This window comes from Mastacembelus armatus, chromosome 1 (assembly GCF_900324485.2).
Source record: "Mastacembelus armatus chromosome 1, fMasArm1.2, whole genome shotgun sequence".
NCBI lineage: Eukaryota > Metazoa > Chordata > Actinopteri > Synbranchiformes > Mastacembelidae > Mastacembelus > Mastacembelus armatus.
Genome location: NC_046633.1, coordinates 18,514,779 through 18,531,931, shown reverse-complemented (window position 1 = coordinate 18,531,931; position 17,153 = coordinate 18,514,779). Strand labels below are relative to the sequence as shown.

General features: G+C 42.4%; 1 protein-coding gene across 1 annotated transcript; it reads right to left on the bottom strand.

Moving 5' to 3' along the window:
- Window positions 1-61: 61 nt before the first annotated feature.
- LOC113128280 (girdin-like) lies at window positions 62-16,377 on the bottom strand. Its single transcript, XM_026303496.1, has 28 exons — window positions 16,116-16,377; window positions 15,943-16,034; window positions 14,462-14,567; window positions 13,448-13,517; window positions 12,986-13,044; window positions 12,808-12,891; window positions 12,425-12,565; window positions 11,969-12,144; window positions 10,663-10,744; window positions 9,990-10,148; window positions 9,631-9,777; window positions 9,270-9,414; window positions 8,056-8,733; window positions 7,743-7,948; window positions 7,429-7,623; window positions 6,618-6,748; window positions 6,391-6,532; window positions 6,138-6,311; window positions 5,764-5,925; window positions 5,363-5,640; window positions 5,131-5,274; window positions 4,841-5,027; window positions 4,508-4,653; window positions 4,244-4,336; window positions 3,613-3,824; window positions 1,921-2,178; window positions 1,699-1,761; window positions 62-1,419 (listed from the first exon to the last, which is right to left on the bottom strand). The coding sequence occupies exons 1-28, from the start codon at window positions 16,176-16,178 to the stop codon at window positions 335-337; spliced, it is 5,478 nt and encodes a 1,825-aa protein (XP_026159281.1). The 5' UTR covers window positions 16,179-16,377; the 3' UTR covers window positions 62-334.
- Between the last annotated feature and the right edge of the window lie 776 nt (window positions 16,378-17,153).

Genomic DNA, 17,153 nt, shown 5'->3' with positions numbered 1-17,153 from the left:
ACAAACATAATACTGTAAACTAGAGGTTGAATCATGGCACCTCTAGATAACTTTCCCTGGATGACTGAGAATCTCTGCAGACATTATACTGTAAATTGCTGAATACAATGATGAAAGCTGGTAATGTTAGTAAAGCAATATGAAAGGAATCTGAATTAAATGCCTCTAATCATGTTTCATGTTATATTATTGATCGCACATTTCGAGATAACTGTCCACTCAGTTAGAGGAATATGGTTCAGTTACAGTGACTTAAATTGTGTGATTCAGATATTTGCCACCACCGGCTTTATTTGAATGACAAGATTCAGAGATGTAACAGTGACAGTTTCCTTCATGCACTTGCGAGTGGCTCGTCCTTCTCTTCCAGCCCAGCTGCATGTTCTGCATTTGGACTCTGCTGATTTTCCATGTTGAGCAGTGTTTGTGGTGTCTTTTGTGAGGACTCCGGGCTCTCGGGTGGACCATTTTGCAGCACAGATGGATTCAGATAGAAGAAGCCCTGGTTATTGTAAAGTGCACCCAAATTAGTGTTGGCAGTGACCACAGAATCACTGAAGATCGTGTTTGAGAAAACAGAGTTGAAAGTAAATGATGAGCCAAGAAGTGACTCCTGCACAGGGGATTTGGGGTCTTCAGTGGGAACTACTCCTGGGTCTCTGGGGGGTTTGATCGGAGCAGCTATCTCAGGCTCACTGTTTGTATTGTCTGGGTCTGGTTGTTGATTCAGACTTGTTTCCCCATGATAACTTTCTTCTGAAACCGTGGCTTGGATAGAGTCAGTCTTGACTATCACCCTGCAGTCACTGTTAACACTGGCGCGTCGGGATGATCCCTCTGCAGTAGAAATTACACTACTGGCACGGGGGAGACTTTTAGGGGACCTAGACCCTTTCAGTCGCCCATCTTTCCCAAGAGGGGTGGAGAAGCAGTTGAGGCAGCCAGACATTGAAGATGACTTCCCCTGAACATACAGCACTGTTATAGGTGAACAAGCGGAGGATCGGGTGGTTTCAGCTTTTGAATTCATGAAACTGAGCCCTGGGTTCATTTTGACTGTGCCACCTGAATCTGATGAACGGCGTATCACTTTCACTCTCGACCCCCTCCTGATGCTCTTTGTATGCCTTGTGAGCCAGAAGTCCTGACTGGTCCTGGGATCTTTTTGTTTTGGTACAGACTGGTGATCTGAATTCTCACTGATGGCAATGGGCATGGTAGAAGATTTCTCCTTGTCCTGCTGCTTGTATGTGTGCTGGGGGGTGGACGTATCACTTGGTGGCTGGCAAGACAACGACGAACGGCGTGATGGGGGCTGCTGGACAGGGCTGCTGCCGTTTGACCATGGCTCATTTTCCAGACTCAGGTTGAACTCACCGCTGCTCTCACTCTGAGCTCGACTCTGATCGCCATTCAGCCCTGGAAACAGATTACAATTGTTTATATAAAGAGTCACAATACAATATATGCTGTATACACATTTTCTATTCTCTGATGAACTTGTCTGTTAGCTGCTTAAACAATATTCTTGTTGACCAACAGAGGGCAGCAGAGGCGATCATTCCTATAACAGTCGGCATGGAGATTAATATGAAACAAGGTCATGATTGAGATTTGATGGGTTTGCTCTAATTCCTGAGCTGGTAATACATGTGTATGCTTGTTGAGTTCTCTAAATGAGTACCCAGAGGGTTTTACCATGATTTTGTGTCTCCTCGTCCTCAAATCCAGATGGCACGGCACTATCATTTGAATCCTTGTCTGTGGGGCATAAAGGAGGAAATCACTCAGTGGTTCCAGCTTGTACACTTTAGACAAGAAAAGCATGAGTGTGTTGCGTTTGCTCCATATCCTCTGCACTTTAACATTTAACTAATGAAGATTAGACCAAACAAAACAGTAGCTTGTGACAGTCTCTACCTTTCACCCAGAGCTCAGGGACATCTGGAACAGTTTCACTGGTGTCACTGGTTGTGGTGATAGAGTGGAGATGGTCACATGGTAGCGTGGTGGGATGATAAAGGTGGAGGATGGACAAGATGGAGGTGGTAAGGGATGAGGTCAGATCATCCTTCCTGTCCTCCTCCACATCAGCCTCTAATCCTTCCAGCTGCTCTGAGCTGTTTGGCCATTGCGCCTCCTCAAACCAGGCAGAGGCATGTGCTAAGCTGCTCAGGGCTGCATTGTTGGACCAAGGAATCAAAGAAGTGGGAGGTGGATGAAGGAGGGAACAGATAGGTGAACTAGTCATGGGGCTGAGGAGTTTTTTTCTTTCTTTAGCATGGACTATGTGGAGACAAAGATGTCTTGTTTTCTCTGCACACCAGAATTATTACATTAGACTATGGTTTCCCTACAACTACAGCTGGCACCTGTTAGAGCAGAGCTAATGCAGCACCTCACTCTCCCTGCAATGCAGTATTTCTTTGTCTTCCATTGTTCCAGTAAAATACCCCACACTATCTTTAACTACAGTAACTCTGCTTGAAACCTACAGCTACAGATGTTTAAATCTGTAACTGAATCTTTTTAGTTACTGTGATGAAATGAAATTGGCATTAATGGACATATTACTAACACATGACCACTGAATGATGAATCCTAGCACCAGTGTTGTGTTAACATCATGACATATGACAGATAAAGAAAAAAAATTAATACACTGGCTCCTGTATAATCAAATTAGGAGTTAAGTAAAAGGCTACAGTCGGGACAATAGCAGACACTGGACTAAAGTCTTTCTTACACATGGAACGACGGAAGAGTGACTTGACTTTGTCTCTGTCCTTCAGCCTGTTCCTCATACGTGGAAACATTTTCAGTGTGGCTTTTTAACACCAAGTGCAACCACATGGGAGACAGAGGTAGATAGGAAAGGAAAAACACAGGGCAAGGAAGGAAGTCAGGAGGAATGGATGTCAAGAAAGCCACAAAGACAAGAAAAACACACAAGGAGGACATATTGAAGACAACTGAGGAAAGTTTACACACATCATGCATCAGGAAGAATGACATACAACATGCTTGCAGTGAAACTGAATGCAATGTAGCTATTTCTCTAAATATTTTGCAAACTCACCATCATAATAGGCACAATAACTTTTTAAATATCCACATCTAATCCTTGTGGTGAAGACTTTATGAAAGAAGCACTATTGTGAGAATGCTAATTTTTTCCCCTGTGGTCAAAGCATATTGCCAGCCATTGATAACATTTATTAAAACAGGCAAAATTCTCTTCAGGACACAGGGTGACACAAACAACAGTGTTGAAACATATTTACTTTAAAATGCATTTATTTTTTATGCATCTCCTTGGAAAATGCTGTGGTGGGGGGGGGACTTTTGTCAAATTTTGGGAAGATGACTGTCCTTTAAATGAAGCTATACATGAATCCCCTGTGGCATTAGGTTTGTCTCTCTCTCCCCTGACTGCCAGCTGGAACTCACAGGAAGACATTCCTGCCTGATCTGTGTGGCCTGCCTTTGATGATGATTTTACCTTCTGATCTATGACTGAAGCAGTGAAAAGGGCGCTTTGGTTCTTCGGTGAGATCAGTTTTGCTAAATCAATAAGAAATACTCTGGCCAGCTTGAGAAGGCTATACTCACTGCTGTTACGTTGGGGTGAGAGGGCATCACATGCTGAGGTGGAGGCTGAGCCTCCAGAGCCATCTGAACTGACGAAGGAGCTGTTGTCATGACAGGAGAGGTGTGGCTCAGTAACACCTGAGTGTGTAGGGGTGGGTGGGCGCTCAGGTCCATACTCGCGGCTACTCGATTTAATCAACTTCTTCAGTTTCAGAGTTAACCAGTTTCCACGTCTGTGGGAGAGCAGTTATCCAAGAAGAATGACAGGTTTTACAGAATAAAGCAAGGCTGGCGTATTCAATGTCAGGAAGTTAAGCATTATCAATGATGCAGATGTGAGCTAGACTAGCCATAAATGCTAACATTCAGATGAAATTATAGCTAGTATAGAGCTGCTATTATCAATATTCTATTTCAACAATGAACTACATAGAAATGACAGTGTCACTTGTAGTGACAAACCCCTATAGATTCATCAACTCTGCAGTTCCTCTAACCTTTATGAAGTAAATTCGAATCCTGCAACTCATCATTGACTGAACAAGTCCATATATATGAACTGTCACGCATGCACACTGAAATGACCTATCAAAGACTTTTTACTACAGGTAAGTGTACAAAAATGCAAGTATCAATATTACAGGCAACTTACCTGCGAGGAGGTGATGGCTCATAAAATTTGTACTGGTCCATTATCTTCTCCTCCAGCTTCTCCTTCTGTCTCCTCAAATCATTAAGCTTGTCACTGAATAGAGTCGTACAATATAATTCAGTTTATCATTTTTGCAAGTAAACATTAACCCTTAATGTGTTACTTCGTTAAAACATATTAACTTGCTGTAAATGACAAGGGCAGATTTAGAAGGTATTTTAATGCTACAGTGTCCTGGAGTGGTGTTAGTGCCATTTTGCTCACATATACTGTCGTTCTTCAACATGAAACAGATCCTTGCTCTCCATAGTTTGCTCCAACAAGGTTCGGTTCTGCAGCATCAGGGTCTCAACCTGGCTGAGCAAGTGGCGATTCTCTTCCTCCAGGTTGCCTTTTAACTGACTCAGCAACTAAATGTCATTTACACATGCAGGCATGTATGCATACGGCACATAGTCCAAATATACATTGTCAAGCATTTATTAAACAAAAAAGTGCAATTCAACCCACTGAGCCCATGTAGTGTCAATGAGCGTTTTCAGTGTATGCTGAGATTAAATGGCATTCACAAGCTAATATACGAGGTGATGTTCATACCTCACATTGGTTGCTGAGTTTGGTGGAGGTTATGTCCAGCTCCTGAAATTCTTTTTTGAGCTTGGAGAAGTCGGCCTCCAGCCATGTATGCTCCAGCTTGGCCTCATTCAGTTGGCTCTTGAGCTGCTTGTGCTCTGCTGTCAGCAACTCGTTGTCGTTCAGAAGCTGGCGGTATGTCTGGTTCAACCTTTAAAAAAAAGATGTACGGTGATGTTATCCCCAACACCTATGAATTAAGCAAGGTGTGCGTTAGTGTGCATGTGCTCCAGTGTGCATATGTGTACGCTCACCAGTCCTTCTCGTCACGGAGCCGGCAACATTCAGCAGCAGTGGTCCTGTGCTGTTCTTTCTCTAAAGCCATCCTCATCTGTTCCTCCTTTAGAGTTTTCTCCAGGTCTTCTAGCTTGGTACGCTGCTGCAATATGATGTTGTATCTAAATACACCACCAACACACACAAACACACGTGAACATACAGGAATCTCAGACCATGTGGGTTGACAGTTGTGGCATTCTCCCCAACCTGTCCTGCAGTGTGCGATGCTCCAGCTCCAGTGTGCGGTGGGTGTTTTTCAAACAGCCGTGCTTGCCCATAAGGGCCTCATACTCAATGGCTTGCCGCTCGTGCAGAGCTACCAGCCGCTCATGGTCACGTAATAGCTGCTCGTGCACACTGCGTAGTTCTTCACGCTCCCGTATGGCGCTGTCCCGCTCACTTTCTGTCCCTGACTTCTGCTGCTGCAGCTGAGCATTCTGGGCCATGAGGGAGGCACTCTGTGAGTTCAGGGTAGATTTCTCCACCTGGAGAAGAAGCAGGGCATGTTGTTTGAGAGTTTATGTAGCATGAATGACTTCTGTGTGCTGTCAGCAAACATGTCTGTGTACAGGCTTAATAGGGAACCTTTTTGAAATCTGTATTGGTACCTGCAGGTTAGCATTGTGCGTCTGCAGTGTTGTGTTGTTCTCCTGCAGTGAGGCAGCCTGCCTCTGCAGCGCAAGGATCTGAGCCTGCTGGCTGTCAGACTGACTCTCCAGCTGCTTCAGCTGGGCCTGCATAGCCTGGCGCTCTGCCTCTAGTGTCGCATTCTGTGTATGATAGAGGAGAGGAGGAGAGAGGGGGAGGTACACTAAAATATTTTTACAATGGTTGGTTATGTCTCGACCTTATACAGTAGTTTATTGTTCTAATTCTTATGCTTAACTCAAGATTAAGTAAGCATGAAAAAGAAAATCCTGATGTGTAAATGAATTTAATAATGAATTTATCACCTACAGGTCAACAAAGGCCTGTCACTTACAGTCCTCTCTACTTCAATGAGGCGGTCTTTGAGCTTCAGCAGTTCCTTGGTGGCCTCCTGGCTTTCGCGCAGCCATTCACTCATTGCTTTGCTAGTGTCTCTGGGAGTTGTGGAGTTTGACGTTGCCCACTCCTCCTCCTGCCTCTGCTGCAAAGCCTCATAGCTCAGCTTCACCTATGCAGTGAAACTGGGTCACTTGTGAATCTGGAGTAACTAACAAACTTGTGAAGCAAAGCATTATGACACGACTTACAGTTTTAAGCTCCTGGCGGAGATTCTTGTTCAGGGCGGAGGATTCCTGCAGACGAGCCTCCAGAGCAGCCATCTTGTCCTCTTTAATCTGAAGAGACCTTTTCAGAGACAGAGCCAACTCTGACTCCAGCATCTTAAACCTACTGCACAGAGAGAACAAATTTTGTCATATTCTCCTATAAGACCAGAATGTAGCATTCAGTGTGACTCCAAGCACCATGTTAGTACCTATTGCCTGGTGTCGCTTTATCATCCTGCTGATTACTCCCCTGGTTTAGGATCCTCATCTCAAGTTCATGGGTGAGCCTCTCCAGTTCATTGTCTCTCTGCTGGGTCTTCAGCTTCTCACTAACAAGTTCCTAAAGGTGGACAGTACACTTGGATTACGCTGAAGTTTTAGGAATTTATAAAATTTAATGGCATTTTCTCTCATTTGGAAACTTTAAACATACAGCACCAATTTAATTTAACAGTGGTTTCAAAATCTTTTTTTGTTTTCATTGTTGAAAACAACTACTTATGACACTTGTGTTACATATGCCTAATGGTTATCAGTTTAACCAATAATGATTTATATCAGTTTTATTTTCAGAGGCTTAAAAATGATTTGTGGTTTTTACCTGTGTCCAAAAGCATATAAACAACTACCACCTGTTCACATGTTTCATAAGTCAATTTCAGGTCTGCCAAAACGGTTACTCAGAATCAGCACACTGTTGCTTTTGTGATGGCCATTGTTTATTTTAGGCCAGGAGTCATTCATCATTCCAAACATCTGAATAAGTTACCATCAGGCACTGACTGGTGCAAATAAACATTGTGTATGGTTCAACTATCAACTATCAATACATGTTTATGGTCAGTTATTTGTTTTGGATCTTAATAAACAGAATCAAAACCAAAGTTGGGAACCCCAGAGATAGACATGCATACTGCTGCTCTACAGAAATCTTTGGGGAAACTGAATTGTCAGTGTAGGTCGGGGCATATTATTTATTCAGTCAGCGTAAACCCGACAGCACAAACGTCCTCTACTCACCTCTCTGAGGGTGGCCAGGGTCCTCTGGTCGATAGCTGCTTGCTTGGTCAGTTCTCTGTTGTCTCTCTCCAGGCCTTTCACCCTTTCAGCAGTCTCTCTTAAGCTCTCTGCCTCTTTCACTAGAAAACGCATCTCTCTTTCGAGGCTGGCCATGCAGATGTTGCTGCTGTCTAAGTTGGCTTCCTGGATTTCAGCCTGAGACAGAGGGAGGCAGAACTCAAGTCATTTTATTCAAAGGCAAACCAATTCTTCAAACACTATCCTGCCCTAGGTAAACAACTGATGCCTGCCACCTTAAAAACAAGGCTATCCACCTGCTGGCGCAGTCGTCGATTCTCCTTTTCCAGCTGCCTCTTGTCTCTCTCCAGAGCTGTAGTTTCTTGCTCCAGGCTCTGCTTTTCTATTTCCAGCTGCTCCAGGCGCCGAGCAGAGATCCGAAGTTCCTCTAAGGTGGCCTGCAGACTCTGGTTTTCGGCCTCCAGTTCCTGAACCTCAGATTCCAGACTCTGAACTTTCCGATCTTAAGCGATGGTAAAAAAATATGGGTAAAGAAACACAGTAATCAGTAACTATAATGATCCCATCGCTGAATATTGAATGTGTCTATATAATGTGTACAGTCCATACCAGTAGTGTCAAGAGAAGTCTGTAGATGCTGATTAACTGTGTCCAGGGCCTTACACTTGGCCTCCAGCCGCTGTGTGTTTTTGCTGGCATAGGAGAAACCTGTTGGCAGACCTGTGAAGATGCTGTCATGGCAGGGACTGCTGCTCTTCAAGCCAGGGGACTGATCATGTGATCCAACTAAACAATGGAGCCTATTGTGATTGTTTTCTAAGACTTCCAGATTAGACATGAGTCCTTTGAAACAGTCTCCATTGTATCCGTCCTTTAGCTGTCCTTTTTCCTGAATATGAAGGTCTGGATTATCTGTGAGGAGGATCTCACCCCGGACTCCCTCCAGCTCTTCCGTGTGCAGTTGCTGATGCCAGTTTGATTCTCCATTTAGTGTCTGCTGTGTTATTGTACTAATGGAGAATGAATGTGTGCAGTTTTCTATATTTGAGCAGGGGTTTTGTAAGCCCGAGGGCTCGTCTGTTAATGAGGTACAGTTGTTGGTGCTATAAACTGCCTTGCCGACAGGGCCACAGTCATGGTGGTAGCTGTGTTTGGGCTCTGTGTTGTTGTTAACAGAGGCAGCTCGGAGCTCCTCAATGGTCCTTAGGAGACTTTGCTTCTCCTTCTCCAGCTTTAACATCCGACTGCGAGTCCTCTCACTCACCTCCTCGCTCAAAGTCTGCTGGCCTTGAGACAAACACATGATGACAGTTAACTTTCTATACAAACAAGGTGAGGACTTGAGACAGAATTAGGGCTGCATTCCTTGTGGATATATCTTTTATGCCTTTACATCTACAATTACTAAGATAGGATCAGTGGCACCTTCACTCAAAGGTAAGAATCCTCCTATTGGTATGCCACAGTAGATGCTGGTGCATGTAAACATAAGAAAAGTTTGATGTACAATAATCTAATTTCTCTGACAAACTTGTAATCAGAACACAAATAATTAATTAATACATTTTTAAATGAAATTGGTAAATTACTACTTTTATGTTTGGGGGAACTTTAAAGTGTATTTCGCTTTCTTTCTTACTGTGATTGCTCCTGTTTCTTCACTAACCATTGTTCTTTGTGCTTTTACATAGATACAAATATCTAACAGATGGAAGTAAATATGCATGTTCACACATGATTTAAATAACCATCTCTTTATCTAACCTGCCAATTCCAAACATTAAAATAGCTTTCCATTACTTAACCTTAAAACCAGCTATTACCTTGGGAGTTGTCAGTAGTCTTGGAGAGCTGCTCTAACTCCCAGCCCAGGTGTTGGGACTCCTCCATGCTCCTCCTCTGAGCCAAGCACAGGACCAAGTTCTCCTCCTGTAGCTCCTCGATGCGTTTCCGATCTGCTTCCCTCTCCTAAAGTGAAGACAAGTTAATAGCATGAGTACAAACCCCCAGCCAAAGCTAACGAAAAATGATAATTCATCCATAACTCTAAAAGAGGCCTAAAGTACCAAATTGTTGTGCACAAGATGTTTTTACAGCTAATCTCAGTAATCATTTGTGAAAGCATAATGCAAGGCCACAAGTGGGTAAAAATTGAAGACCTGTGTTTGTGTGCAGATGTCTGACCTGTTCCATGTCATGGACTCTGGCCTTCAATAGCAGACTGTGCTTCTCCAGCTGGTGGATTTTATCAGAGCGTGCCCTCCAGCCTGCCAACTGATCCTCCAACACTTCTTTGGTTTCCTGTAGCACCCTATTATCTTCCTTTAGCTCCTGAGTAAACAGCAGACCTCTCAGATTTAAAGTTGAATTTTCGCACACTTAAAGTTGAGTGTGACTCTCATATTATCATCCAATGAAACATTTTAAAATTCATCAAATAAAAATGTTGCATGAGGGTATTTAATGATTTCCTAGGTTTCAAGCTTATATGATTTAAATTCGTGTCAAAAAATGTACTGGTAAAGTATCTGTGTCATAACAACCTCTACTTTGGCTTTGTAGAAGTCCATCTTGTGCAGTTGCTCCCTGTAGCGTCCCACTTCACTCTCAAGCTTGTCCGCCTTGATGGCTCGCTCTCTCAGGGAATCCAACTCATCACGGTATGTGCGAGCTGCGCGGGCGTCCACAAGCAGCTGAGAGTTCTTGTGAAAATTCACAAAGAGTCATGATCTATAGCAAAAACCTAAACTAGTTGTTACTGTTAAAAACAATATTCAACCAAACTGGCTTTCATCAAATGTCTTTCAGTCTTGCAGCTCTCATCATTCTTGTCTCAAGGTAAAAAAATTATAGATAAACCCACTGTATGCAACTGGCCTAGTACCAGTTGCTAACAGACTAGGTTAGTGAGTAGCTGGTGGAATGGTAAGATGCTGAAGAACCAGTTATTTTTCTCTAATCAGCAGAGATCAAAAACAAAACTAAAGGCTAGAAAATATTGGACAGACTTCTGTAGCCAGATAATACAAATTGAGAGCTCCTGTCCAGATGAATCCATTTGAGCTTTAGCTATACTTCTGAGTCAGAGTTCAGAGGTGTACATTTGCTGTCATTGAGCACTGCTCTGTAGCAGAGTTTTACGTGCATTAATCTGTGCCATCTACAGAGTAGAGAGGTTAGTGAAACTGCAGTTTAATCTGCAGTCTGACTTCAAACCTCCTGCTGGATCCTCTTCAGCTCTGCTTCCATGTTCTCCAGTTCATGTCTGCAGTCCAGCATCTGTTCACTCTTCTCCTCTCTGGTGGGGTTGGGTGTGCGATGCAGATATACAACCAGATAGACCGGTTAGATTGCACTATTTACAGTACTTCTCTGCAATTTACTATATGCTTCTACTAATTATCACATGTATTCCTCCTTTCAATCAGTACTGCAAGAGAATCAATTTTGTGTTTCATATAGTGCTAAAATCAAATTAATAACGTAGCTCTGCTTATGAATGTTGTTCAAGCTCAAACTTAACTGATAAAGCTCAATATGCTCCATTTTATTTTCACTGTGTTAATGAGAGATAGATTGCAGTGTGAACCTCTGCACATTCAGATGTACAATACAGTACATATATATATGATAGAAAACTGTATAAGGCCAAGGCCTTTTAAAAGTGTAGAGTTTGTTTGCTCATAGGCAACAGTATAGAGCATCCCAGTAGAGGACAATACAGCAGAGAAGATGGGGCTAGAGAGTAAAGATCAGAGATTTTGATTGGATCAGGGTTTGTGTGAGTGTGTGTGTGTGTGTGTGTGTGTCTGCAGTATCCGCAGAAAAGCGGAGCCAATGTGCCAATGTGGGTCAGTGATAGTGCACAGCAATGGAACCTGCCAAGCTGGCAGTAATGTGGGCCAAGCTCCCTGGGGCTTCTTTTATCCCGTAGCATCTCTCTCGATCTCTCTCTGTTGACAGGCTACCTCTTTACTAATAACCACCCAAAAGAGATGTGCATACTATAATAAGAAACATCATTTCGTCCAGCAAGACTTTACTGTGTGATTTGACAACTTCTATCAGTGAGTGGCTTTAAGCTATACTGGGAAAATCACAAATTTTGGTAAAAATCAATGGCGTGCAGGAACACATCCAAATAAAGAAGGCAGATCATTCAGCTTTTTAACTGAAGCATAGCATGATGTTGCTGCCTAAATGGCAGATATGACAAAGTTTGTAGGCATTTAGCTTAATTTCAAGGTATTTTAGTTTAGATAATCGTAAAAATCCCACTTGCCACATAACTGGTCAAAAATTTTCTTTTCTGTTCAATCCATTTCTATAATTATCATGCTAAAACTAACATTTCCACTTGCACTGTATTTAGGAATCAGTATAGTTTTCTTGCACTGGCAGGCTGGCTGTAAAATTTGTACTATTGTTACGATAACATTATATCCCCATGGATGTGTCTAAACTAATTTCCCCTTCACACTTTCTTCTTTAATTGCATTACATTGTTTTGATTGGTACTCACAGTTCTTGTCTAAGTCGTCTCAGCTTGGCTTTAGTGTCAGCCAACTCTACTGCCAGGTGCTGATGGGTCCCTGTCTGCTGCTGCATGCTGGGAGAGGAGCCGGCAGACTGTGGGCTGGAGGGGCTACTGAGCAAGCTAACCACTCCTTCCTTTTCCTGCATTAGCTCTGCTATAGTCTGCAAAAAGTAACAGAGTGACGCAAAAGAGTACAGATTCCCTTTAACATTTAACACATTACCTAATTTCTTCACATTTGTATTATCAATATAAAACTGTAAAAACACAGCGACTGAAACACTTTCACTGGCTTATTATGCCAGTTTCAAATTGCAAATTTGTGTACATTTGTTTGAATTCATACAAAGGTTTGAGATAAGTTTCCAAATTCACAGAATTCACAGTTCTTTCTGTAGGTATCTCTTAAACAGAAAAAATGATGAAAAGTAGTAGGGGTACCTCCAGATGGGAGTCTCTCTGATCCAGCAGGTGCCGGAGATGTGTGGCCATATTTCTCGCTACAGCCTCCAGCTCATCTGGGTGGACCTCACTGGACCCCAACCACTGCAGATCCAGCACATTATCCTGACTGTGGGTCAACTAGTAAAAACGGGAAAGATCAACCAGGGCAGCAGGGGAAAGAACAGTTCATTATTGACAAAGACAGAGTGGAACTTTTATCATATATTTAACTAACAAGGACAGCATGTTATTTGTTATTTGACCTCTGTTGGCTGTGAAAACTACTGTATCATTTGTCCCAGGCACAACAGCACACAAACTAATCTACTGTACAGCAAAGCAGGGGCATTGTAAAGCTCATGTCATCTAAAGTCAGATACCTCTTGAATATGTGCAGCTATGGCAGCTTTTGTATTAAAGTCAAGTGTCTGGATCTTCTCAATATACTCCTCTTTTCTCTCACACTGAAAAAAAAAAAATCACTTTTCATTGTGCACACACATATGCAAAAAATGTTCATATATTAATCTTAAATGGCAGACAGTCTATCTTATTTACCTGGACTGCACATCCCAACAATAACAGCAAAAGTTTCTTCATTTCCTCTAGACTTTGTTCTGTGGGGAGTAAAAAAAAAAACTAGTTTATTATCTGAGTAAAAAATGGTATCAGATTGAAGTGGTGAGGGCTGCTGGCATGGATTTAAATTGAACAGAGCGCTGGCTGGTGAATTTGGGTCACCACAGACTAAAGCCTTACAATCACAAGCTAGTGTAGTGATTAGACTGATAGCATGCAATTTATTAAAACAGTATCAGTAAGAGCCAAAGAGGAAAGGATCCAGGCTCATATTAAACATAATCCTAATTGTTGTCATATAGATGAATTATGGGAAATCAATGCAATGTGTACCAAGTATCAGCAAACAAAGTAATCAGGCTTCTGATCAAATACTGACTTAGCAACTCCAGTAAAGAAAAGAGATGAGGAATAAGCAGAATTTTCTTTAAAAGGGCATACCACAGTAAGGAGTCCTAACAAGCAGTAACACGTTTGGCAAAGGAATCATGATTAATTGTTTCAGATTATCCTGCAAAAAAGAGAAACAGAAAGGGACAAGGGTGATGTGTTGAGACAGGAAGATGAACAGATTTTGGCCAAGCAAAAACAAGGACAGAATACGTAAACCACTTCTTGTGGTCTAGCCAAAGTTCCTGAATGGGGAGGAGCGTATGTATGTACAGCACATAACAGCTGCTTAGACACATGTATAGAAACACAGCCAAGAAATGGACGAGTGCTCTGAATGGGTAGATGACGGAGTCAGTTTCCCTGGTGCAGTTGTGAAGTCCTCCAAAACTTTTTGCTTCAGAACTGAGTTAAGGAATAAGTGACCTGTGTTTACGTCTTTGTACAGTATGTGTGCTGGAGTATGTACAGTGTAATAGAGATTATTAATAGCTTCTCATGTACTTTATCTTGCAAGAGATCTAATTAAGATGATATCAATATGAGCAAAAGCTGCATTTTATCTCAAAGATGAGCCCAAAACCAGTTATTTTTCCTGGTGTCTTACGTCTAAGCAAGGCAACATTGCTACTGTCAATTGTGCCTGTTTCACTTCCTGCCATTTATATTAAGTGGATCAGAAAAATCTCTAACAGATCCGAAAGTCTCTCTCAAATCTAAGATTCAACATCACTGGTGAGTGTTATGACTTTAAAGCTCTGTCTGTCTGTAGCTCCAACTACAGCTTTACTGTGACTCTGCTCTGCTCTAACCTCACTCCAGTGCTGATTCCACAGATGTTTACATGGCTGATATTTTAGACATGCAACTTAAAAAGAACTAGCTGATCTTCTAGGACACAATGGCTACCAACTATCTGGTGTGCACATGTGTGTGATACATGATGCAAGGTTGAGGTAAATGTTCACGTAGTCTAATCTGATATAGCGAGCTTGGCAATCTCTAGTTTCCATACACAATAACACAGCATATTGCTGACAGAGGAAATGAACATCAAAAACTCACCAGATAATATGTCTTGATTTGCTGGACAAGGAAATTCAGGTTCTGAATCATCTGACTTGAATCCCTGCTGACTTTATTTGCACCCTGAGGTGTAGCTGGAGGATTTCTGAGGATGGGAAACAACATAAAGGCATTGACATTTCTGCTATTGTCAAATTAAGTCTGGAATAGGGTGCAAGAAGCTGCAAGCTGGTAAATGTCTTGGCTCAAGCATCACCATGAAAACATGGCTGAGGTTGCTATTCATTCCTAACTTTAGACTGTGTGACATCATTCTTTTCAGACACCAAACCGGACTGTTTCTGAGCCAAATGGGGTGGTGTTAAGCCTTCCAACCCAAAGAAATCCTTTAGTTGGATTCTCAGGCTGTTGGCTAGAGCCTACTATACTCATACTATAGCCAGAGTGTTATCATTCAAGGGCCCCAGTGCAGATATATAGGTCAAATAATTAAAAGGCTACAGGCAGAGAGATGCTACCTAGTTCCCCTGTGCATCTAATTTTTTAGCCTGCATGTCTCCCCCTCTACCCTGTTTGTCCTGTTTCTGTCCCCATCCTCCCTCCCATCTGTGCCCCACTGCCGCTAAAAACACCAGCAACAAGGCCCTAATCCCAGAGGGTCTCCCAATCCTGGAGATTATCCCGCCTCTTCCCCTCCCCTCGGCACAGCATTATTTGGCATTTAGAGCTCATTATTTTGACTCTGGTGGATAAATGGGATGGACGGATACTGTAGACTCAGTGTGGCCAGACAGTATTATCCACAAGTGCACTGGGTCATCAGTTTTCTTAATCTTTTCTTTGCAACTCTTCAGTTTTAGTTGAGATTGTACTACTCAATGTCTGATGTGTCATTTCATCTTAACATGTAGGTTAACTCCAGGATCTCACTACCTGTTAACTCATAGCAGTCCTTGACACAACTGCAAACTGCCAGAAGACCATCAGTGAGTGCTTGTTAAGGGTGAGGGTAATTCCTCTAAAACATAAGGCAACCAAATTATAATCTCTTAAGTAGCATCTTCACAGTATGTATAATGTCCCTGATGTCTTCATAGATCAAGTGTTTTTCTTCAACCAGATGTCCCTCAGTATAGGCTGCATGCCTATGTATAACTTATACTATTTCTAACATCTTCAAAAAAATCTTACCCTTTAAGTTAAGAGGAAATAGCTGCAGACTACAAAGATCCCCTTTACTACTGCAGAGTGACAAAGCCTGTACTGTTGGAGCCTGAATAAGAACGTTGATACTGTATCAGCAGATGCTACAGATGGCAGGATGAGAGGACAGCTCCTGTGACTGTGTGAGTGTTAATCATAACTTATTGCAGGTGCAATATCAAGTCTATGACAGCCACCAGCTTTGACAACACAGCCTACTAATCTCAGTGCTCATCTGGACACAGAAAATGTGACAAATGGGCTGAAAGAGCAAAGCCGCCATAAAGTTACTTGTTAACATCACAGCAACGACTTACATCTGTGCCATGATGTCATTCAAAAAGACTCCATCCAGTAATTCATTAAAGTCCAAGTGCATGCCCCCATTATTTGGAACAAATGTCTTCACCTGAATGACACAGAGAGTACAGGGTGAGAGGCTGATATCACAGTTTTTTGGAAGAAAATCTGAACCTTCTGCATTACTCACCCAAGTGACAAGAGGGCTCAGCATGAACTGATCCAGACTGGGCAGAAAAACTCCACTTTCCATCGTTACCAAGGTCGTGGGTGATGAAGTCTAACAGAATATCCCAGGTGTTTCAAACCAGAAAGACCGCTAGCAAAATAGAAACTGCATTTTCTTCAGAGGTGCACCACTGACATCGCCCCATCCATCACATGTAAACTAGTTGATAATTTCCTCTTGGCACAGCGATCTGCACTGTCGCCGTTTTCTCACACACACAAACTCCTGAGGACACTAGCTACCAGCCGTTTAACCGTCTACAAGTCGGTGTTCACGCAAAATCTCATTCGCAGTTTGTCCCGTCACAGCACACACACATCCTCCTTGGTCCTCTGCTGCAAAGGCATGTGCCGTCAGTCCCCACCAGCCCCTCCTCCTCCTCCTCCTCCCAGCTTCCCTGCTCTGCACACGGAAAGAGTTAGCTCTGATGTATGAGCGATTTTAAAACAGCACCGAAAGTGACGATTCAGACATAAATATTTGTTCCTTGGTTAATGAAACTTACGAGACACCATAAAATGAAAGGTTGCCTATAGCCGCTGCAGTGGAGGTGCTAATACAGCGATCTGACATATCTTTACCCGTTAATCTGTTACTATAACGACGCCCCCAGCCCCTCCCATCAGCCTCTGGAGGACGTTATGCTAACAGTTCAACACTTTAGCGTTAGCTCAGCGACAGTTCAGCGTTACCATAGCGACAGTTCAGCGTTAGCATAGCGACACCTTAGCGTTAGCACAGAAGTATCTACTTATCTGGTAAAGACAGTTGAAGAAAGCCCCATAGCAAAATGCGATGTACTGACACCTTACAATAAAGTTGTGAATGGGTTTCTTTTTATGATTTATTCTAATTAATATAAACAACTGTTAGTAATATGAACAGCTAGTAACTCATAAACACTTGTTTATAGTTTGTATATAGAATTATTTTTTATTTTAGGTATAAATAAATGATCACACAAATACAGACAAAAAAGGCAAAATTGTCACACAAATT

Coding starts and splice junctions, on each gene's coding strand:
- LOC113128280 (XM_026303496.1), bottom strand. CDS start 16,178: ATGGAAAGTGGAGTTTTTCTGCCCAGTCTGGATCAGTTCATGCTGAGC. Junction 12,145..12,424: donor AGAGAGACTCCCATCTGGAG/GTACCCCTACTA, acceptor TACTTTTTGCAG/ACTATAGCAGAGCTAATGCA. Junction 10,745..11,968: donor AGACGACTTAGACAAGAACT/GTGAGTACCAAT, acceptor CAACCCCACCAG/AGAGGAGAAGAGTGAACAGA.